Here is a 25,615-nt window from a genome sequence, read left to right on the forward strand (position 1 = left end):
GGTGCCAGGTGGCTCTTGCATAGAGATGGACTCCCACAACATACGCCGTATAGAGACTACCAAATTGGTACACTAAGGGTCCCTCTCTATGCAAGCCCCTGGGAGCTCCAGCTCTAAAGGAAAAAAGGGGAGGGATGGTGGTACCATGGGGGGGGGGGGGCTGATAGGCTGAATGAATGAACAATGCCGGGCAGTGTGAAGGATTATCTTCTACAAAGAAAGTACTACTGCCACCTGGTCAAGGATTGCTGAATGACTGACAGTCGATCTAGGTTCAAGCAATTGTGGCTCTGGATAGCTCTGGAGGATGGTCAAAATGAGGAGAATAAATGACTTGAGAAGCCTGTTATGTAAATGAGTCATCCTCTGCATGTTAACAAGGTCCATGTAGAATATTGCATACGGGGTACGTAGCTTGAAGAGGAGGGGGGAGAGCTTGAGAACACTGGTGCAATGGTATATTGAGCTGATCTTGTATTTGAGCAGAGAAGACTAGTGAAAAATAACAGGTTTATGAAAGTCCAGTCAGAGCTGGGTATGATATACATCTTGAACCTGGGTAAATGCTGCGCACTTCCGACTGTCTGCAATTGCTTCTCTATAACCCCCCAAGCAAGTCATCCCAATAAAGGCTAGTGAAAATCCTCTTCTATTCAGCGGGTCTCTGGTCCTGAGTAGGGATGATCGAACGGTTTGGGTCGACCATCGGTTCGACCCGAACATTGACTGTTCGAGGTTCGGCCAAATTTAGAACTTTTTGCTGAAAAAGTTCAGAATTCGGCAACCAGAACCGACCAAAATGCAATGAGACAGGAACTGGGCTTTAAAAGCCTGTGATTGGACCAGAACCATCAGTAAAAGCCAATTGAGGGGGCAGGAGAATGCTAGGAATGTGATTGGAGTGACTAGGGGGTCCAGAGGCCAATCATTAGTGAATACGCCCCCCAGTATATAAGATAGCCCCACCAAATTCCCAGCATTGTAATACAGGGATGAGGAAGAAAGTGGAAGCAGTTCTGTTACTTCTGCTTCAAAAGTGTCATTTAGCAATTATTAGTGTGAGGAAAGGGATATCTAGTGTAGTTAGGGTGCTATTTTCCACTTTAGTTAGATTCAAAAATCTAGTTTCTGTAGGGAAAGTGTTAAGTGCCAGGGTGACCGTAGTGTAGGGTGAACTGACACTGACTGCTATGGCAGGGTGACCAAACCCTTCCATTTCAGGGTGACCGCTATAGAGAAAAGATCGTTTCTCTTAGGTGACTTATAGAACAGCGATATGGCTTCTCGCCTATCAGCCTGCTTTTTGCTGCAGGCCTTTATAGGGCTTTTTTGAGGACATGTTTGGAGTCAGGCATGACATCTGAACTTCTGTGTAGGGGTATATATACACACACATGTCTGTATATATACACATACAGATATATAGGTGTGAAAATAGCAGAACACTATGCTTGCGCTAATGAAATATTTTAACAGGCATATGGCTCCGCTCCTATCACACCTATATGTGTGTATGTGTATAAATACATATAAGTGTGTGTGTATATATACCCCTATACAGAAGTTCAGATGTTTTGCCTGCCTCCAAAGACCCCCAAAAAATGCCCAAAAAAACTCCTGCGCCAAAAAAAAAACGCCCAGGTGTGTTATAGCAGACGTTTTTTTTTGGGCATTTTTTTGGGGTCTTTGGAGGCAGGCAAAACATCTGAACTTCTGTATAGGGGTATATATACACACACACTTATATGTATTTATACACATACACACATATAGGTGTGAAAGGAGAGAAGCCATATGGGTGTTAATTATTTAATTAGCGCAAGTATAGTGTTCTACTACTTTCACACCTATATATGTGTATATATACATATAAGTGTGTGTGTATATAGATATCCCTACACAGAAGTTCTGATGTTATGCCTGCCTCCAATAACCCCCAAAAAATGCCCAGAAAACACTTGCTACAAAACAGGCAAGGTGTGAAAATAGCGGAGCCATATCCCTGTTCTATAAGTGTTCTAATACAAACAATCTTTTTTTTTTCTGGTTCTGGACATGCTACAGAGCTGAAACTTTACAGGTACACTTTTTAGACCCCCCCCCCCCCCAGACACTAAATCCAAAGAAATCTCTTTTTTTTTTTTTCAATAATTTTTTCAATAATTGGCTCTCTATCAAAAATGACAATTTTTAAGAACTTTTTTGTGTGATTAATAGTCTCTGGGGCATGACCCAGAACCCTAGGCAATTTTTAGGGGCATTTATTGGGTTTTAGGGCTTTAAAATGGGGTTTTTTGATTACTGAAGTTCGGGTCCCATTGATTTCAATGGGGTTCTGAAATCCGGGCTGAACTTTCTGGAAGTTCTGGTCGAACCGAACTTTTGAAAAGTTTGATCATCCTTAGTCCTGAGTCAGGTGCACCAACAAAGCGTCCTCCTCTCTCCGGTTTCCTACAGCTCTCCACCTTCCGGGGATGATGTAGGCGGCTACACGGCCGGAAATTACGTCAGCACGTTTCGCAAAGCTATTGCGTAGCTTCGTCAGGACCCAGGGGCTTGCATAGAGAGGGACCCCTAGCACCCCAATTTGGTAGTCTCTATATAGTGTATGCCATGGGAATTCGTCTCTTTGCAAAAGGCACCTGGCACCGGCTGTTTGTTCACCAATTTTTGCCTTGTCTTTCATTTTTTGTTGGATGTTCACTACATTTTAGGTGCAGCTATTGAGTACCCTTATTTGGTTTATTGTACTCCATCATTATTTAATAAATTATCACAGTTCCTTAGCCACTTCAGCCCCATAAGGATTTGCCTCTTTCTGACCAGGCCCTATTTTGCGATTCGGCACTGCGTTATTTAACGGACAATTGCGCGGTCGTGCGACGCTGTACCCAAACAAAATTGACATCCTTTTTTCCCCACAAATAGAGCTTTCTTTTGGTGGTATTTGATCACCTGTGCGATTTTTAATTTATGCGCTATAAACAAAAAATATATAAAAAAACAGCGACAATTTTGAAAAAAAAAAAACAATATTTTTCACATTCTATATATGACATTCCCAAAAATAAATTTAAAAATCAAAATTTTTTACCATTTTAGGCCAATTTGTATTCTGCCACATATTTTTAAATCACAATAAGCGAATGCTTTGCGCAAAAGTTATTGCGTCTACTAACTACGGGAAAGATTTATGTAATTTTTATTTTTTTTTACTTGTAATGGCGGCGATCTGCTTTTTTGTGGGACTGCGACATTGTGGTGGACAGATCGGACCCCTAACTTACATTTTTGACACTTTTTGGGGGGACCAGTGACATTACTACAGTAATCAGTGCTAAAAATATGCACTGTTACTGTAATAATGACACTGGCAGGGAAGGGGTTAATACTGTGGGTGATCAAGGGGTTAAATGTATGCCTCATGCTTACTGACGTGGGGGGGGGGGGGGGTTCTGTGACAGACACAGAGATCGCAGTTTTTATTGCTGTCTCTGCCCCCCGTTAGGGAGATTCACCCTCTCTATTTGTCCTGTTTACCATTATCATTGAAAGTGAAAGTATAAGAAAATCCCAAATTTTGAGTTGTCCCCAAAAAATAATATAGGGGAAATCTTCCGATGGGGACACTAGTTCTGGTGACATTGGGGTCTCAAAGAAATTCTGGGATTTCCTCTTATTTCCTGTTTGGCTGTGAGACAGGAAGGGAAGGTAAATCTCCCCAATGGGACACAGATGTCGAAACAAAATCTAGCGGGTTATAACCCTCCCTTGCTCTATCCAAAATTTAAAAAAAAGTTTTGTTTATAGTTCTACTTTAAACTATGAGAACATAGAAATACTTGTCTAATCGTCTCTTCTGATCTAGTATTGGCAGCAAGGACAAGATATGTGGCTCAGACTGTGTCTCTATTTCTGTCTCTGGATCTTTTCTCAGAATGTGTATGTCAGGAAGTGACATACACAATTTTACATTATAGTGTGATACTAGCAGCTGTCAGTAGAGGGCAGCAGATCCCAACACATATATTAGTGGGAGTCCTCAAAATTACAGTCTTCTTAATTAAAGAAAAAAGTCTATGTGTAATTAGCGTGTGGTTTATGTGTGTGTGTAATAGGAGGCAACAAATCATTTAAATAAATGATTAGGAGTTTTAGGATTTCAATTCTCCATCTTTATGAAAGCACTTTGCTTTCCTCTGTACATTTAACTTTGTGGATTTTAATATCCTCAAAACTAGGGAGCAAATAATCCCCTATATAATGCACTTTATCATATTTGTATTGGTCGTGCTTTCAGGATAGTTTAATGATTTTGTCCTTGCAAAACTCCACTATGTTGTACTATTTTTATAGGAACAACTTCTACAACAAATACAAGAGTTGACTTGCCCCTTGAAGGAACCATCTAACATCTACATTATGTAGGAAGCACATCTTGATAGAGTACGCAGGTAGAGTTTTATCAAAGATTATTGACAATGTGCAAGAAAACGGCGTGTCGTAATGGGGGCTGTTAGAGAGAATTCTTGAGATGCAGTTTCATTGTTTAAGACACACACCTGGCTCAACATGCATAGGCTGCACTCTAATCAAATCATAATGCTCCTTCCTTCGTAGGTCACGCTACCAGGCCGAGCTGTGACTGTGTGTGTTTTGGCATCGATTCAATCAGACCTAGTCAGTCTCACGCTACTTTCTTCCTCCTCCTTCAGTCTTGGGAGTTGTATGTTTTAATTTGACTCCTCTAATAGCTCTTACTGGCTTATAGTAGCACATTTTCTGTTTCTCTGCTATGTGTGCCAGATAGTCTGGAAAGAGAGACATTTATAACAGGGTGTGGCTGTCTTTCATCACCTTGTGGCATTTAAGTGGAGGCTTTTGATTTCTTTAGAAGTTCAGAATTCAGCTGTGGATTTATACTGGTGTTTTCTAAGCCAGGCTTGGGCTGTAGGCCCATTAGTTACAAATATGTCTGCAAAAGAAAATCTTCTGGGCAAAGCTTTTTTTTCTGCTCTTCCCTTTCACACTATGAGCTCTTCATGAACTGGGCAAGCTGGTCTAAAGGCTGATCCTTTTGTCCTAACTGTTACATTAGCCGCCACGGGTTGGTTTTAATTTAAATTCTTCAATTGTGCACTGTCCAGGCTCCGCACTGTACATAGTGTACTCTGCTTTGATCAGTCCACTGACGGAACTCCTATGTCTAGATTGCAGAACACTTGTATAATGGACAAGTGTATAACAAAACGTGGACACGTGAAATTCGGTGTTCTAAACTATACTGGAGCTAAGGAATAAAAAAAATGTAAAAGTTTATATTGGTCAAACCTGTTCTAAATTAGTTTGAAACAAAATGTATGAAATTGGCACATGTACTTAATAAATTGCGATTTTAAAACAAGCTGAAATACATCACTGCATTTAATTATCCCACAAAAGTCAGTCTTCTGGCTTTCCGTGCATTTGGCTTCTGGACTGTGATTGGTGCATATGCTATTTGTCCTATATTGATGACCAACACAATACCAAGGACATTTGCTTGCGGTTCAGCTTTATATTGACAAGAATAACACAATGTAATCTCACATTAACTTAGGTAACATTAAAAATAATTTCTATGATGTGGATGCACAATTGTTAGTAACATATGTCAGAAGCGGCTGGTGCTCCATGGGCCGGGGGGGGGGCTACAGACGGACCGCACCATACACCCTCCCCGGACCACACCAGGCTGCACACAGTACACACAGCATTACAATACAGGACCCACAGCATAGCATGACATGACAGTACAGTACAGGACCCCCCCGGCTCACTCATCCATCTGCAGCAGGCGTACGGCACGGCGGCTTCTTCCCCATCTTCTGCGTCTCCTTCTCCCTCCTCCTCCATGCCCAATGACATGGCTTCTCCTTTCGGCCAATCGGAATCAGAACCCGCTTCCTGATTGGCCAGGAGGAGGATCCGTCTGACAATAGTGAATTTTCATTCGCTATTGTCACATAACTGGGTGGGCTCGGGGAGCAGTGCTCTGCGCCCCGAGCCCACCCTTTTTTTTTTAGCCTATTAGAGCCTCTGGCTCTAATCACATGGCTGAAAATGGCTAAAAAAAAAAAAGCCCCATTGAAGTCAATGCGTCCAGCGCCCCGCATGTAGATTAGGGGGCCGGACGCATGGATGGGGGGGGGGTGGCACCCTTGTCCCTCATATGCACCAGCCGCCACTGGTCAGAAGTACCCGATGGCTTGAACACCACATCACTTCGTAACACTATCTGGTAATAGTTGTAGGAACTTTTTTCAGAAGGTTTTAGAAAATGCAATACAGTCTCTTTAAAGGGCAACTCCACTTTTGTGTAAAAGAAATAGCATATAAAAAAAAAATGTATATTGTTGAACAAGTTATATTGTAATTGAATGTTATTCAAAATTCCCTTTAGTTTCAATTAGCAGCACTGTAATTTTCTGTAAAATACATGCAATATGGCTACCTGGAGGCGTTCTGTACACAGATGGTGTATGGAACGCCCCCAGAAATGTCATTTCCTGCTTGTGTGATTGGTTCACTGATTTTACTGAAGTTTGCACTAAGATACAAGTCAGATTTTGGACATCCTCTGCAACAAACATGTAATTTTTGGTAAGATACTACCAAAGGGAATCATGTCTAAAGGGACACAGACCCTGCCACTTTCCTCAAAACCCTGCAAGTGCAGCAGCTGACTGATAATTACAAAATCACTACCATTCCACCATTGAGCACATGGACACAGACAAACAAACAGCTACTGTCTTTCTTCAGAATAACAAAAAGGTGGGAATCTGCAACAAAGTTTGTTAAAATCCCTGCAATGTACATAGATTACATGTGAGCCTGGGGTCACATGATGGCTATGATCCCAACTAAGCATTACTACAATGCAGCTTGAGGCCCTGTTCACATTTAGCAATTTGTAATAGCAGGCAGAATCGTTGTGATTCTGCCTGCAATTCCATATTGTGCTAAAATCGTGGCAAAATGTGCAACATGCATTTGGATTCCATTCATTCCTAATGGCACACGATTTTGCGATTGTCGCACAACAAAACACGTGACAATTGCAATGAAGTGCACATATAAAAATGTGTCTGGCTCAGAGCCAAAATATGGTCCATGTGCTCCTTTTCTGCTACAAACATGCATAGGGCAAACCATTCAAGTTAAAATTGTGCGACATGCGGAAACACACGTTAATCATTAAAAAAAAAACACAAGCAGGAATGCATGTTCCCGCAACGTGAAATGTGAACGGGGCCTTATTTATCACTGAACCCATTTCTTCCATTATCCCATCAACTCACCACTTTAACTGCTTCCTTCCTGCGCCATTGTGAAATAATGGTTGGGCGGGAACCCTATTGTTCTGGGAGGATGTCATATGAATGGACACAGCGGATGACTGATCAGGGTACCAGCCCACTGCTGGTACCATGTGACCACTGTGACCTATCACAGCAGATCACATGACAGTTGCAAACAATGAATGGCTTCCTTTCATACCATTTATTGTATGCAATTGTGTTGCTGGCTGTGATTGTTCATAATGATCACATGGTACAGACAGGGCCAATCACAGCCCATTTGCACCATGTGGAAAGCTGTGGCCAATCACAGGTAATCACAACACTACACAGTGTCTACACACTGTCATTCATTAAAAATATTTTCTTATAACAATGAATTTTACTGCTATAAGCAAGCATAGTTTGTAGGATAAAAATCCTGATTAACTCCCCAGAGTGGCACAGAGGTGTATGATAACTGTATTGCTCTGATCACAGTATGTAAAGAAAAAAATATTTTAAAAAATTGATAAAGTAATATGTATTTATTTTTTTACATACTTTAACCAGTCAGTGCCCTGGTCCCTTCCACACCAATTATATGACGACGCTGTACTGCACTGGTGACAGTATGTAGAAAAAAAAAGTTTTTCTTAATTTCCCCAAAAAATTACAACTTCAAAAAAAGCGCCATGCCTCTTACTAAATACCTCAGACTGTCTACTTTTCAAAAAGGTCATTTGGGGGGCATTTGTACTGTCCTTGCGTTTTTGGGTCTTCAAGAAATTAGATTGCGGGAGGCCGTTAGTACATCAGGATTGATTTTCAGATATTGTTATATATATATACCATAGTTTATAGGCTCTATAACTTTCCTACAGACTAGAAAATATACACTGATTTAGGTTATTTTCACCAAAGAAATTACCAGTATACATTTTGGCCTAAATGTATGAAGAAAGATTATTTATTTGCAAAATATTCTTACAGAGATAAAAGAAATTACTCAAAAAACAAAATTGGCCTTTTTTCCTTTATTTAGCAGGAAAAAAAAAACCCAGTGGTGAATAAATACCACCAAAAGAAAGCTCTATTTGTGTGAAAAAAATTATAAAAATGTCATATGGGGACAGTGTTGCATGACTACACAATTGTCATTTAAATAGCAACAGTTCTGAATGCTGAAAATTGGCCCCGGGCAGGGAGGGGGTAGAAGTGCCTGGTATATAAGTGGTTTATAAGGAACGAGCGCTCAGCTGGAACTCAGGAGCCGTGCTGCAGCTCAGAAAGAAACAATATATATGACAATAAATTAAAAAAAACATTTTTTCCTAACTTTTTTATTCTTTACAACTGCACCTCAAATATACTCGCAGGTAATAAGATAACTTTTGACTAATGGCTTGAGGTGACGCTGAATGTTGTCTTGTTACAGGATGTGAATCGCCCCCTGAGCTGACACTGGATAAGGCCACAGCTGCAGTGGATAAAATCTTTGCTTCCTTGCGGGATCTCACAAAGGTTCGAGCACACCTGAAATTGTTCAATTCTGTCTATGTGCCTGGGAGCAATATCCAGCAGGTGAGAAAATGTTTCTCCGACAAAAGAACCAAATGTATATGCACAACATCACTCGTTCCTAACCATTGATATGTGTATCCTTATTGGTACCTTAGAAAGGTTCAGCGGGTGTTTCTGTTTCCTAAAATCTTTTTAAGTAATAGTTTAAATTTGTTGCATGCAGTAACTCCCACATACAAAACACCTCACTACACATTTTTCCTATTCGAAAACATTCAAAATCTCCTGGAAACAGCCATCTACATTTAGAATTTGGGGTTGAGGGGTACTTTGCATATATCTGATAATAAAAAGGGTAAGAAATCTAATTTAAAAGTCATTTAAGTCGGGTGGCGGTGGGTTGGGGCTGGGCAGTCGCTCCCCCCCGGGCCGCCTAGGCTCGGGGCATGGTAGAATTTATGTTGCATAGCGGGATGTGCTAATGTTCTGTGTTCCCTTGTGGGCTGCGTCCCTTGATCTCTTTCTCATACTGACTTGTTATGTCTTATAACTACTGCTATTCCTATTTTTTATTATGTATGTTTAACTTGCACTTAAAAACCAAATAAAAATCTATTGAAATCTAAAAAGTAATTTAAAATGTAAGCACACCCCATGAAAATTAAAATCTGATGATATGCCTAATGTAATACAAAAGACTTATTTTTTTTACCTTAAAAAAAAAAAAAAGAAGAGGTTTATATCTCCCTTTTCTGTGCAGTGGCCACTTACCTCCTCTTCTGGGATCTCCCGCCAGTGCTCTCTGCTCCTCCTCTGTTCTGTGTGCCTCCATAGCAAGCCACTTGCCATGAGGACACACATGCGAGCAAGCTCCTCTGTTACGTGCATCCATAGACACACATCATGACTTAGCCACGGCCCCCGAATCCCTCCTCAAAGGATTTGATTGGCAGCAGCAATAGCCAATGGCTCTGCCTGTGAGAGCAGGGAGAGAGAACCAGTGCTGCTGCAGACTGACACAGCACTGGATCAATACAGAATTCAGGTAAGTATTTGGGAAGGGGGATGGGTGAAACAACTAGTTGAAGGTTTTTTACCCTTAACGTTGGCAATGCATTAAGGTAAAAAAATTAAATAAAACCATTTTGGGCTTAGAATCACTTTAAATAGGAACTTGAGAAAAAATGGCCTTTTCAATAATTTTTTTATTAAAAATATCTATAGTTGTAATGGTGTACTGTTAAAATCATAAGTAGACCTGTGGCATCAGAGGTTGATATTGACAGAAATTACTACTTGTATGCATTATGTATAACTTCCCTCGAGTCTTTGACACTGAAACTTTTGGACACTTCTTGGATTAGTTGTAAGATGTTTGTGGGTTTGCTTGCAAGAACTACTGCTTCAAAAGACCCCTATACACATTTTCAATAAGAGTCTAATCAGGGCTTTGTTGAAAGACAGTTTTGGTTCAACTTCAGTTTTTGAACCCATGGCTTCACATTCTCATAAGGCACACTTTTATATGATGCAGAATGTATAGTTGACTCGATGACTGCAAGCTGCCCAGGCCCTGAAGCAGCAAAGAATCTGCAAAAAAACATTTCCCCACCATGCTTCACAGCTGTTATGAGTTTCTTCTGAAATGTCATCTTCGGTTTGCATGCAATCTGATCCAAACTGTTGAAAATTTTTTCCAATATCCTGTGATGAAATTTTGTGATTCTGGGAGACTGGTGTTAGCTCGTGGGCTGAAATCTCTGGGCCAGCCTGACCTAGACGAAATAGCAGTCATTTGAAATCTGTTTCACCTATAGATTATATTCCTTACAGTGGAATGATTGATTTCAAAGCATTTGATGATATTTTTATATCCCTTTTTTATTCCTTGCCAGGCTCATAGGCATCCCCAGTTTTCTTTCCGAGGGCCTTAAAGAGCTCTAATAATCTTGGCATGATGACACCACACACATCACTAGCAAAGAGAATACCAGACCCTAGATTTCTGAAGTTAAACAGGCTATGTTCCACCAGCATACTCCCTGAGGAGATTCTAATAATTGGCATCTAATCTGGAACACCTATTTTTAATTTCATGAATTTTAAGTGTGTTAAATGTAGGGGTGTTTCATATACTAAATTTGCATGTTTGTTAATTTAGATCATGAAAGTGAATACAGCGTGTTAGTTTTATGTGTCATTCGTTCATATAATCACCTTTTTTTGTTTAAGTTATTTTAGTTAGGATCTAATATAATGAATGCCTGTTCAAATATGTTGAAAAAGTCAACAGTTTCCATGGGGGTTTTTTTCAAATGATTGTAGTTTGAGAAAGCCAGGATTATTTAATGCAGGTTAGTGGAAGCAGGGCCTTTTTAGGTGACCATACATGGTAGGTATATGCCTTCTACATTTAAGTGACAATTTGACCATTTAGGATTTCCCTAGAGGTGGTAACAATCTGAAAGATCTGGGGACGATAAAAGAATACTACTTAAAGTTTGCATAGTGCATTTATTTGTTGAGCTAGAGAGAAGGAATGTGTCAGGGGAGGTGGGGCCGGAGGTTTTCTTAACCGAGAAATTATGCTTCTGGGGTTGGGCATGCATCCCACCACCAGTCATTCTCATTAAACCCTCTGTCTACAGTCTGAATATCACACAAATGGATCCAAGACAAAAATCACTGTAGTGGGCTTCTATCACCTTTGTGAAACGTGATGCACATTTCAGAGAAATGCATATTGCTTACCAAACATTTTACATTTTGGGTGTTCATATTATGGCCCTGTTAGGCTCCACGACAGCATTGATGATGATTCATGAATAGTAGGTTGGATTAGAGGTAACCATAATGTAAGTATTTTTAGATGACATGGGATATTTGTGTTCATGTTACTCTAATAAAATGATTATTCTCTTAAAAGTGAATGTTTAGTTTTTTTCAATTATATATACAGCCATCAAAATTTCCACTTGCATGCTCGCATTAGGCGAGTGGAAATAAACTGAGGGCAAGTGTGGAGCTCCCAACCTCCGCCCCAGGGGCGTATCTGCTGCAAGGCAAACAAGGCATTTGAATCCAGGGAAGAGGGACAGACTGGGCTGCCAATTTAGGAACCCGTAGCGCTGGCTCCACCTCCACCACTGGCTGAGGCTTTACTGGCCACTGGTTGCTAGGGCCATCTGGTGTCTAGCAACCAGTGGCGTCACGTCCCGACTCTTTGTCCTAATGCAGAAGGAGGCCAAGGCGGCCCCAGCATTCAAATCGGAGGAGGATTTAACTTCCTCCTCCACTGCGCCTCGTGCTCTCCACGTTCCACCCACCTCCTCTATGATCTTCTCCTGGTATCCAGCATGCTCCCAAGGAAGGGAATTAAAGGCTAAAGGTGAGGCGGGGCGCAGCCAGATTGGAACAGTGTGTTCAGTCACAGTGTCATGAGGGAGCCAAGCACAGTCACTGCAGAGCCAGAGACCCATACAAAGAGGAGGATGTGACCCCCAAAAGTGAAGGACTACAGATCCCAGCATGAGCCCCTAAATGCTGAGGATGTGACACCCCCCCCCCCGACTAGGGAAGAACTACAGGTCCAAGCATGAACCCGTGCGATCTAAGGATGTGACCCTCCAAAAGGGAGGACTACAGGGTCCCAGCATGATCCCCTCAGAGCTAAGGATATGAAACCCCCCCCCCAAATAGTGAAGGACTACAGGTCCAAACATGAATCCATGAGATCTAAGGGGTTACATCCTTAGATTTCAGGGGTTCATGCTGGGGTTCGTAGTCCTTTAATTTTAGAGGGATTCACATCCTTAGATCCAAGGGGTTCATGCTGGAACTTTTAGTCTTTCACTTTTTTTCTCACCCCCCAAATGTAAAGGACTACAGGTTCCAGTATGAACCCCTCAGAGCTGAGAATGTGAAACCCCCCAACTAGTGAAGGACTACAGGTCTTAGCATGAACCCGTGAGATCTAAGGATGTCACCCCCCCCCCCAAAAGTGAGGGACTACAGGTCCCAGCATGAGTCTCAGAGCTGAGGATGTGACACCCCGCCCCCCCTTGCATGTTTATGGACGGGGCAGGGTAGGGATTGGGTGGGGCAACTGGCGGCGAGTAACTTTTAAGACCTGGCTGTAGCTCAGGAATTGAAATTTTGAGCCCTGATATATAGATATAAAGAAAATATATAAATAATGTTATCAGTGTGTATTTATCTTGTTACTTTGTATAACTCATGATTATATATTATGTATATGGGAACAATCATTAAACATGCGGCTATATTATGTGTATGGGAACAACCATTACACATGTGGCCTCTTCTGCTGGTTAGCAATGCTACATGATGATTGCACTTATTGCTCCTTCCCGTAATGCAGCATGTCATTTAGCCAATGTGCTAAATATAATCACTTCATGGGGTTTATTTACTAAAATTTGAGAGTGCAAAATCTGGTGCAACTGTGTATGGTAGCCAATCAGCTTCTAACTTCTGTTTGTTCAATTAGGCTATGACAAAAAAACTGAAAGCTGATTGGTTTCTATGCAGAGCTGCACCAGATTTTGCACTTTCCAGTTTTAGTAAATCAACCCCTTTGTGTGACTGATCTTTCACACATACGGACCTTTCGTCCGTTTTTCTATCCATCCATTGACGGATAAAAAACGGACATCAATGCATTCCTATGGAAAAATGAATGTAAATGGATGATCAGCTTCCATCAACATCAATTTTTTGAACCGATGAAAGCCCTATTTTTCATCTGTTAAAAAAATGGATCGTATGAAAAAACAGATGACAATGGCTGTGAAACAGATGTTGACTGAAAAAACTGATGACAAAAAACATGACTGAACTGATGAAATGAATGGTCTGTATGGGTGAAAGGGGCCTTAGGCTTCATGTACACTGCGGCTTCTATACTTGAGTTTAGAAGCATTTTGCATTTTTTTTGCCAAAGCTCCTAAACTCAACTCCATTAAAGCTTATGTGTCCATGGAACTGCTGAAGTTAGGGGAGGTTCAACCTCACTTTTCTGAAGGCAGGAGAATTGCACTCAGGATAGGAACGTTTTGAGCATTAGCTGCAAATTGCAGTAAAATTGCGGCGTTTTACGTTTTCCAACGGCCAGCGGTCAAAGTAGGCTATGTGTACTTGAAGCTTAAAGTTGTTACCACTGAGAAAGGTAACTACTCTAAGACAGTGATCCCTCTGTCTAGTGAAAAATCTATAAATCTCTATATTTAATACAATAAAACAATTATGTATACTAGCGTTGCACTGATACCGGCATCTGTATCTGGGCAGATACTAAGCATTTGCATGAGTACTTGTACTCATGCAAATGCTCCGATACTAAAACTCATACCTTCAGACTTGGTTCACATACTGTATGTGTGGGCCAGTTTGCAGTGCAATTTCAAAGTCCATTCCGATGCAACTTCCTTCAGCGGTGCAGGTGCGATTCTATTGCAAATTGTAGTGTATATGAGATTAGAAATCACACCTGAACCTGACTGAAATCACACTGCAGCCGGCTTGCACATACGGTATGTAAACAGGCTGTAAAACTCACTGAAACGCGCGCGATGTCTCTGCCATTGAAATGTGTGCAGTTTTCCCAAAAGTTTTCATGCATTTATGATGTGAACGAGCCCTAAAAAACTCTCACATGACACTAAAAATAGGTATCGATAATTGGTATCGATAACTCTCACATGACACTAAAAATAGGTATCGATAATTGGTATTGGGGAGTACTTGAGAAAAAGTATCGGTACTCGATCTTAAAAACTGGTATCAGTGCATCCCAAATGTACACAATAAGCTTGCAAAATTGTGAAAGTCATATCAAATATTGTAATCACTCAAAATTAGCTTTTAATGAAAATAACAGTAACTTTTCCTTTTTTATATGTTTTTTGAACGGACACCTTCATTGCAGGTTACAAGATCTGCTTTTCATATACAATGTATACTAAGCCTTCAAAGTCTTCCTGGTATGGGCAGCCATTTTTTGCCAAACGTTTCTCGGTATTGTGCATACTTTGTACAGTGCTTGCTGTTTGTAATGTGGCCAACATTAAAGGCTCTGTACTGTCTTGCCTTTCTCTCTGGTGGTTACAAGTATTTTCATTATCCCAGTCAGACTGCAATTTCCTGAAACTTCTTTGCCATCAAATCCATTGTAAATAAATGGGTCTTACATGTGTAACCGGAGATGTCTTCACATGTGATTAAATAAGCATAATATCCTAATATTTGGATTTCCTGGATAAAGATGTTTATGGGATCAAATTATGTATGCAGAAAATCAGCCCAAAAGCAGGAGATTTATACAGAACAGCACCTATCAAAACCTGTTTTATATTGTCAGCAGGGAAATTATATATTTTTCTTGTTATTGCCAAGTGAAGCTGCCCTTAGCTGTGCTCAATCTGTGCGGTGCAAAGGGCGCCATTCAAGAGAGGGAAATCCACAGCTCTGTTTTTAACATTGTTAACAATTTGTTAAAGAGAACTATTTAATGTTCATGTTTTCTGTAGCCCCTCTTTCCTCTGTAACGGTTTTCTCTCCTAATCCTCGCTGCTTTTGGTAGTGAAGGTGGTGTGGCAGGCTGACAAAGCTTCTCCTCTATTGCACGAGATATACTGAACACTAGAACCTTTCCCTGACTTCCATCAGTGACAAATCACAAGTTGATAGCAGTACAGTTAAAGTGGAAGTAAACCCTCCTGTCTTTTTAAGTCAAGGAAACTGCCATCTTGGCCTCTGTTTAATCTTCAACTGCCATGATGCTGCACATGTGATCAGTTATTACACCAGCCATTGAATGGTTTGACAGTTTGGTTGAGAGCACAACTAATTTGACAGCTAGCATTTCCTGCATGCCGGGAATATAACTACTTTTTGGAAACTGTTAATCGATGGGTTTACTTCCACTTTAACATTGCTTCTTCTAAGTATTGCTTCACCATGCCAGAGTGGAGGAAGATTTTTATTCGGTCCTCTCCTTAAAGCGGAGTTCCAGCCATTTACTCACCTGTCCAACGGTCCAGCGATGCGGCCGCCGGAAGCCTCGATCCTCTCCCACGGCGCCGGCATCACTGCTGTGGGCACCCGGCTGTTACAGTTTGCGGCTTCACAGCCGGGTGCCCACTGCGCATGCGCGAGTCGCGCTGCGCGCCGTGATTGGCCGGCAATCTTCTGGGACCTCTGACGTGTCCCAGAAGATTGCAGGGAGGGAGGGGGAGAGGAGAACTTCCGCTCAGGGCGCCGCGGCGCTCCGAGCGGAAGTGGGAGCGGGTACCTGTCAAAACTAGGTACCCGCTCCCCCCCCCCAAAAAATGACATGCCAAATGTGGCATGTCGGGGGGTCAGGACTCCCTAAAGCGGAAGTTCCACTTTTGGGTGGAACTCCGCTTTAACTTGTCTCAAGACCGGGATCATGGGTTTAACAAAAATAAAGAAAGAATTAGAAAGAGGTGAGGGGAATAGGCTAAGGTCCTTCAAAGCCTGAAAGCACCATTCCTTTTGATTATGACACCAGTCTAGCAACATAAATTTACTGATGCCATTCCACTGCTATTATGATATGATTTTGATATGGCATCTTTTGGTAGCAAGTATAAAATGTATGAGGATATGAGAGATCAAGCAGGGGTTTAAGGCTTCAAATCTACTTTTCCTAATGCAACATGGATCAGAATAGTTTTCAAAATTGACCTGGGGAGACTAAAGGAAAATCTTGCACATGGTGTCTGATACCCCAAGGGATTCTCTGTCATAGTATCATACAACTTCTAAGTATGTTTTTATGTTTTTCCTCAGGTTTTTAGACTGTCTGTGGTCTTTTCTTCTAATCGTATCCAAGTTTAGCATCAAATTTGACATGTTTATGCAACTTTGACCTTATAAAATGTTAATAGTCTGGAAATGAACAGTTAGATATATACCCAAGTATATTCTGGCTAGTATACACTCAGATCTCAGAAGAGTAGATCCTGAATTGGACTCAAAGCTATGTACAGTAGATGGGTAGCTAGATGGAACCAGTGTTATGGGGCCAAGCACCACTGTTTTGACAACAGCAAATACTTGTCAGTGATTATCATACATGAACCTGTTCCACTTCAGGCAAAATATAGAAATACATTATGGCTTAATTGTGATCTTTCCAGGATTCTGTAAGAAGGAAATACAAAATATATAAAAATATGGGAGCTGGCACTGCTGACCTAAAAAGGTTTGGGGAATCTTTAACCTAGCTTCACTACTTTGTGACTATTGACCTGTATCCAGGATGCTGGCTTGGAGATCAACTGGAGATCAGCAGATTTTATTGAACGAAATTCCAAAATTACATTCCAGAGCAGATAGTATGCATTGCAACATGGACTGTAAAAATAATTGATGTAAGTAGATATCCATACAAGAGCAGCATATTGCTACTCAATTTGTATGTTCATATAAAGTAACATACTGTCCCAAGAGCAGATGCAGTACTTATATAAATCAAAGGTTCCAGATACTGACATCTTTATAATAACATTTTGTCAATAACTAAATCAATGGGACTGGGGTATTAAGCCATAAAGCATATAACTCAATTTTAAAAAGTTTTTAGAGGTATAATGAGCCTGTATTAAAATATACATTTGCATAAGCTTTTGTGTAACATTAAGGGAGCATGTTTGCACTGCCTAAAGAGCCTCCCCCATTGCCCTTTCTCAAAGGGTCCCACATTCGTTTCCCACAGTTTCAGTGCCCTAAAGGGGTAGTCTTTTAAAAAGTAACTAAGCATAGCATCTAGAGATAAACCCTTTTTCAATAGCAATATTCTGCATTAGGTTGAAAAGAGGAGTAGAAGACTATTGCCATATTTTATTGCTGCCCTGTGCCTTATGGGACCTATTACCAAAAATGTGATGTAAATGGGTCCCACCGAAGCCCATACCAAAATTTAGCTAGCTCGGGACATGCATTATTACCACATTTGGAACTGTACACAGTAAATCCCAAAATTTTGAATTAGGATATAGGTGGGGAAAAGTTTATTGGATCTAGTAAATGCTATCACATCAAGGCCTGATGGCACAGCCTCCACCCCTGTAATATATAAAATAATGGATAGTGTGGGATCCAGTTTAGAAGGGCTCAGTGTAGGTGTTCGTGTTGGTGCGCAGTGTTCCATCCAACAAGATTAAGGTGGATTTGGTCCAGTTAATAGTAAAGCCTGAGTATACACTAAACTGAGTAATATTCTCCATCGCTGCACAGAAAGAGAAGAAGGTGTTGACATTCTTTTACTTAGGAGAAAATGGAAAGGGGGGCGTAGTTGCTCAAGACAGCTGGGCTAGGGGAACAGAAAGTAAAAATCGTTCCTTGTGTTTGGGAGGTCTGTGGGTCCCTTGCATAGAGGCTCCCAGCTATATGCATGTGGAGCCTATTTCAATCCACCATCTACAGCCATCTGCTTTGAGACCCTTATTTTATTTCCACATAATCCTTCCTCTTCATGGAGACCAGCATGTTCCTCTCTGTTAGAAAATCAGACGTTAAAGAAAATCAAAGTGAATGTGCAGTATAACAAAAGACACAGGTGTGAAAATACAGTGCAGCTGATATGAATATTTAGATACACATAAAAGATCCTGTTCTGAGTGGGAAGGAATTTGTCTTGAAAGGGTGTAATGTAAGGCATGTACATAGGACTTGTTTGTATAAGTATGCCCTTAGTTCTGGTTATCACTAGTTCCTTAATTATACATTTTAAATCACAATCACATCTACAGTGCCTTGTAAAAGTATTCACCCCCCTTGACTCTTTACCTATTTTGTTACATTACAGCCTTAAGTTCAGTGTTTTGTTAATCTGAATTTTATGTGATGGATCACAACACAATAGTCTAAGTTGGTGAAGTGAAATGTGAAAAATATATACATAAAACTATATTTTAGAAATAGAAAACAGAAAATTGGCATGTGCATATGTATTCACCTTCTTTGTTATGAAGCCCATAAAAAGCTCTGGGGCAACCAATTACCTTCTGAATTCCCACAATTAGTGAAATGATGTCCACCTGTTTGCAATCTCAGAGTCACATGATCTGTCATTACATATACACACCAGGACCACCAACAAATCTATCATAACCAAATGGAAAGAACATGGCACAACAGCAAACCTGCTGAGAGACGGCCGCCCACCAAAATTCACGGACCGGGCAAGGAGGGCATTAGAGAGGCAGCATAGAGACCTAAGGTAACCCTGAAGGAGCTGCAGAGTTCCACAGCAGAGACTGGAGTATCTGTACATAGGACGACAATAAGCCGTACACTCCATAGAGTTGGGCTTTATGGCAGAGTGGCCAGAAGAAACCCATTCTTTCAGCACAAAACAAAATGGCACGTTTTGAGTTTGCGAAAAGGCACGTGGGAGACTCCCAAAATGTATGGAGGAAGGTGCTCTGCTCCAATAAGACTAAAATTTAACTTTTCGGCCATCAAAGAAAACGCTATGTCTGGTGGAAACCCAACACATCATATCACCCAAAGAACACCATCCAGCAGCTGGGATTGGGAAACTGGTCAGAGTTGAGGGAAATATTGATGGTACTAAATACAGGGATATTCTTGAGCAAAACCTGTACCACTCTTTGCGTGATTTGAGGCTAGGATGGAGGTTCACCTTCCAGAAGGACAATGATCCCAAACACACTGCTAAAGCAACATTTGAGTGGTTTAAGGGGAAACATGTAAATGTGTTGGAATGGCCTAGTCAAAGCCCAGACCTCAATCCAATAGAAAATCTGTGATCAGACTTAAAGATTGCTGTCACAAGCGCAAACCATCCAACTTGAAGGAGCTGGAGCAGTTATGCAAGGAGGAATGGGCAAAAATCCCAGTGGTAAGATGTGGCAAGCTCATAGAGACTTATCCAAAGCGACTTGGAGCTGTGATTGCCGCAAAAGGTGGCTCTACAAAGAATTGACTTTAGTGGAGGGAATAGTTATGCACATTGACTTTTTCTGTTATTTTGTCCTATTTGTTGTTGCTTCACAATAAAAAAAAAAAACACCTTCAAAGTTGTGGGAATGTTCTGTAAATTAAGTGTCCATTCACATTGATCCGACTTGTCAGGCGACTTGTCAGCCTGACAAGTCGCGGTCCTCACGCTCCCACTGTGTAGTACAGGAGCCGTTTTAATAGGAGTGACACAAGTACTACTTCGGGGCGACCTGGAGGCGACTTGCATAGACATTCATGTTATGAAGTCGCGCTGCACGGGACTTCACAGGTCGACCCTAATTTGAAGCGACCTAATGTGAACGGGGGCTTAATGATGCAAATCCTCAAACAATCCATGTTAATTCCAGGTTGTGAGGCAACAAAACACAAAAAAATGCCAAGGGTGTGAATACTTTTGCAAGGCACTGTAAAACTGTAACAACTATTTCAGTTCTCAAAGGACCCCCTTCAATCACTCTCCCACAATCTTGTGAAGAATGGAGTTGTAAAGGAGCAAGGTAGTGATTGGTATGTTTTTCATCAGAATGTAGGCAAGAAGATTGCCATGAACAAGGCACATCATGTTCTGAAATATCACATTCTAAAAATATCATATGCTTTACAGTAATTCAAACGTGTTTATATTTTTGCCTAAAAGCCAGACTCCAAACTTTTTAGTTTTGGATAGAGTTGAATATGGGTCTGTAACTTTAAATTTACTTTGAAAAAAGGCATATTTCTATTGAGTTCAACCAGAAGACAAAAACAAATACATTAAAAAAACCTGCATTTTAAAACTCCAAACCCAGGAAGGCATATTAGTTGTAGGCTCGATGACACCAAGACAATCAAACAGAGGTTCTGACTATTCTCTGCGTTACTTTAAATGGGGTTTTGTTGCTTTCTGTGTCCCCATTGGGAATACTTACCAAAACATTTTGTTCCTTTGACAGCAACTGAAATAGGACAGAAGTTTAAACCATTCCCCATATCCTAGTTGATCTTTAAAAATGAAGTATAGCCAAAGCTAGTTTGGCAATGCTTCTCCTTTAGATCATAGGAATACAGTTCTTTCTGCACTCCTGTGATCCGTTTCTGCCGTCGGCTAACATCACAGAGCTGCTCCAGGCTCTGAAAAGATCCCTCCCCCGGAGACTAACAGTTCCTGGCTCTCTGCTCACGGAATGCTGAAATTTGAGCAATCAACAGTCTTTGATCGCTCCGCTCTCATTGCAGAGCTGGCGGAGGACAGATGCAGCATCAGACTGATGCTGCATCCACCTTGGTGAGTACATACTTGTCTTTTATAGGATCTGTCCAGCTAAAATGAATATTGGTTTTCAGTAGATGCTGTGGACTTATGTGTCCGAGTGACTACAGGGGAATAGTGGTTGCACCACTCCCTGATATGATTTTTTATTTACTTTATACTGTGGGAATGTAGCACAAAGAATGGAAGAAGTGCAGAATTTCTTAGCAACAACTAAGTTTAGAAAGTCCCCAGAAAATGTAGGAAACTCAACTCCGCTCACCTGCACCTATATGAAATATATCACTTTGGCATGGATCAATCCGGTATATAGGGTATTGTTTAGTGTCTTAGACCAGTACTTTTCAACCTTTCTTCAGTCAAGGCACCTTTTAAAATTATGCACAATCTTTTGGGCACTCCATTTTAAAATTGAACAAAAATGAACTAACAGTTTGTGTGGGCAACACCCACACATGTAGGACACATGGGCGTCCACAGGTAGGGGCAAGGGGGGGGCATATGCCCCCCCCCCACTGGAATCTCAACTTCCCCTTTAAAGTGGTTGTTAAGCCACTTTATACCATTCTGTCTGGTCTGTTTAATAATCCTGTGTGCCCCTGTGTCTGTGTATTTATTTTAAAAAAATAAGGTGTTCTTTACCAGTTTTCAGAGGGCCGAGCACCGCTCACTTGACCTGTTGGCTCTCTCCTCCCCCTGTCTGACTTCTGCCTGCAGTGGGTGGGGCCCAGGGGCTGACTGGTAACTTTCGGCCCAGGGGGCAAGTACAAACCAGAGCCCCATGGTGCATAAAACTCGGCCCACCCTACCTCTTCCCGGCCTCCTCCTGACCCCCATTCCAGGCTGAAGCTCCACTCCAGGTACTTTCTACTCACCGTCTAAATCGGGGTTCCCAACCTGACCAGCAGGGGGCGGTTGGGGGAAGCTGGGACAGCTTGGTTGGGGCTGGCCGGGGAGAAGAGTCTCCAGTGGGGCATGGAACTGGTCTCTGCTTAGACACAGTTTACACCATAAACTGCACTCTGTCCTTGTCTTCAACCCGCACTTAATAGGTCAGTGGCAAGGACTTTTTACTTCTCTTCACCCGGAATCTCTTAAGGCATGTCTGTGGCAGAAGTGGTGCAGCCTTTTTACGGGGCATCAGAGCGGCCCAGGGGGAAATTGCCCCCCTGGCCCAGTCCTCCCCTGGTGGGGCCGAGGATTCCTCGCTGTCGTCAGTCAGCAGGGGAAGAGGAGGGGGAGAGGGAGAGGAGGGGAGAGGCGGCGGGTCACATGAGCGGTGATTGGCGCTCTGAAGACTTGTAAAGAACGGCTTATTTTTATAAAACACAGACACAGGGGCACACAGGATTATTAAACCTGTAGACAGGATATGAAACTTTAAATGAAACTACAGCAGAAGGAGGGGCACTGACACAGGAGCAGACAGGTAGGGAGAGAGGACAGAGGAGGACAGGTGAAGTTGCGGATGACAGAGGCACGTAAACTGACCACAGTGTTAGGGCTCAGCAGCCATGGTGTACCGTGGTCAGTTTACAGGGGGGAGGACATAGCCAGGCAGGATCAGCCAGGTATTTTAGGTGATACGGAGGGGCAAAATTACACAACACAAGCACTGTGCTGTATAACATGCTTTAAGAGAACAGGATCATTTTTTTTTTTTAGGTTAACAAATGCTTTAAAAATAAATGCTGCCTTTTGCCCTATAAAATAAATACACTAAATAGGTATAATGACTAAGCCCCTTCATGACATTGGTAAAAAGGGGCGGAGCATGGGTGACCTTTAAATGATGCCCCCCTTTGAAAAAAGTTCTGCGGACGCCCATGGTAGGACATCCACATTAGAGGTGATTAAGTCTTTGAAAGCAAATACACCTTTACACACTGGAATTGACTAGTATTCCAATGTTTCTCTTCTCCCTCAGTTTCTCTCCCTCACTCAGCTAATGTGACCCCAGTGCTGACAGGGAGGGGTAAACAAGGAAGCTGTACAGGCACCCGACGTCATCCTTATAAACTGATGATGTCATTGGCTATTACGGTGCCAGCGGCTAAAAGGTTGTATTGGTGCACAATGAAAACCTGTGGCTTTGTGTAATTAAAAGGCCGGTTTCATCCATCTACTGGATTGTATCCAATGTTTTGGCAATTTTTAGGCATTTTGGATAGGCACCTCTGAGCAAATCTGAAGGCATCTAGGTTAAAAAAAAGTCTCTTAGGCTACTACGTATTATATTTGTTCTCTCATTAGCCACATCTTTATGATGTCTTAAAATCATGGCAAACTTAGTAATATTGTGAATCTTATGACTCCAGAACATCTGTTTTTGGACATTTATATTTGGATGCTATAAAAAGTTATTGTTTAAAGTGGTTGTAAACCCACTTTAAAGACTTTTACCTATAGGTAAGCCTACATTAAGGCTTACCTATAGGTGCTATAAATATCTCCTAAACTTGCACCATATTTACAGCGCATGCAGCCGATGACGTCATCGGCGCATGTGCTCTGAAGGAACGGCCACCCGTGCCGTTCCTTCAGAGCCCAGTGCCGTGAACGGGGGCTCCCTTGCGCATGCACGGAAGTGATGTAATCGCGCCTCTGGCCAATCAGATGGCTGGAGGAAGCGAACCAGGAAGCAGGACGGCCAAACATGTCAGCCGTCCTGTCGCTGAACGGGCGGCCCTGCGGGGGCTTCGTTTTAAGGTAAGTACTTCATAATGAGCTAGTATGCGATGCATACTAGCTCATTATGCTTTTGTCTTTACAGGTTTTTTTTTCTTCTCATTTTTTTTTCAGAGGGTTTACTTCCTCTTTAAGAGGAATGAGCCAACTGCAGTTAGCAATGGCAATTAACTGAACATTTTTTTTTTTTACTGTTCTACGTGAATGAAAACTGGCTGGTAAGGCTTACTATAATTTGCACCATTGCTGTCAGTTTATAAACTGCATTATTATCTAATTTTAACAATTATGTTATTTTTAAATTTCTATAATACTGCATTTCAGAAGAATCCATACACCTGGGCTGTAATAAACTGGTATCATTCTTCTCAATAGCAGTAGGCAAATAAGGTAGAGACACATTGACGAGTGATATGAGCTTCATCCACTTGATTTTGGAATGTCTCGTAAACCATTTACAAGTGAGGACTGCATGAAACACCTGCAGCTTGTTGAAAGGCAGACAAGTGATGATGTTTCACTGCTACCTCCCGTATCTAGATGATCTGCCCATGCTATATTCCATTCAGTTCCTAAACAGCAGAATACAAGTGTATTGTCAGAGAGTGATCATGCATAGAAATATGCGGCATGATGCTGGTGCCGGAGGATTACTATTCAGTGTCACATAAGAATTGTGTAAATGTTTTCTCATTATCTGTATGGATGGAGTAATATATATATATTTCTGTTCTCTTTATATACAACATCTGCAGCTAGAGAGGGCTGATCCATTCTCATGATGCCCCTATTCATGGCTTCCTTAATTAAAATTGTTTTATTTATGCTGGGTCCTGGCAGGGTGAGGATATTAAACAGATGGGACTTAAAGGCTGCATCGCAAGCATGCAAACTAAAGTTCAGGCTTTTAAATATTGCGTGACTGGATTTGAGACAGGCCATGGAATTCTCTATTACACAAACTCACAGGCAGTCTCCTTGTGTTCACTGGATGCTAAGCACATGTGCTAGGACGACCTTCAATCAACTTCAAAGACCGGCTTCCCGCACCAATGTACACAAAAATACAGTTTTATTCTGCCCGTTTATATTTCTTGTAATGTTTGCATTTTTCAAAGGATGCTTTGTTTTGGTAAAGATGTTAACCCATTTTGGCTGTTACGGCACTTTGTACCCCTTGCTGCATTATAGTTTCTTTCTGTTTTGTATACATGTACATGCGTCCTTACATACACAAGTGAATGCTAGTAGAATTCCAGAACAATGAAATTAGTAAATAGCACTTTCACCATATGCTCATACAATAGATTGAATCATTCTTACTGGCCTTGTTATTTTTCCACTAACATATGATATCATAACTACAACTTTAGCTATAATCTTATACAAATGATCACATCATTTTATTTTATTCTGTAAATAAGTTATGTCTTTTAGGCATTTTGCCGACTAGGCTTTACAAAAAGAAGTAAACTGTCCAAGTTTGCCTCATTTGAGCCCAATTCATTACCTTATGTGTGCCAAATTGTCTTCACAGTATAGACTTCAAAATGTTGTCTTATTGAACCTATAGGAAGAAGGGCCAGGTATGGCCTATATCAGTGATCTTCAAACTGCGGCCCAGGGGCCGGATGCGGCCCTTTGCCTACTTTTATCTGGCCCTTGCGGCACTATTTCATTCATTGTCAACAACAATGGGGCACATTTCCTCCTAATGACACCAATGATGGGCCTCAGTTCCTCCAAATGACACCAACGATATAACCTAATGACAGTTATGATGGGGCACAATTCCTAC

At 41.4% G+C, this 25,615-nt stretch overlaps 1 protein-coding gene across 1 annotated transcript in view; it reads left to right on the forward strand.

Moving 5' to 3' along the window:
- SCFD2 (sec1 family domain containing 2) overlaps positions 1–25,615 on the forward strand; it is an 876,258-nt gene that overhangs the window by 715,660 nt on the left and 134,983 nt on the right. The window contains exon 6 of the mRNA XM_082272617.1: positions 8,761–8,906. Within this exon, the coding sequence (XP_082128743.1) occupies positions 8,761–8,906 (146 nt within the window). The remainder of the gene's footprint in view (positions 1–8,760; positions 8,907–25,615) is intronic.

This window comes from Pelophylax lessonae (genome assembly GCF_965119305.1).
Source record: "Pelophylax lessonae genome assembly, chromosome: 1".
NCBI lineage: Eukaryota > Metazoa > Chordata > Amphibia > Anura > Ranidae > Pelophylax > Pelophylax lessonae.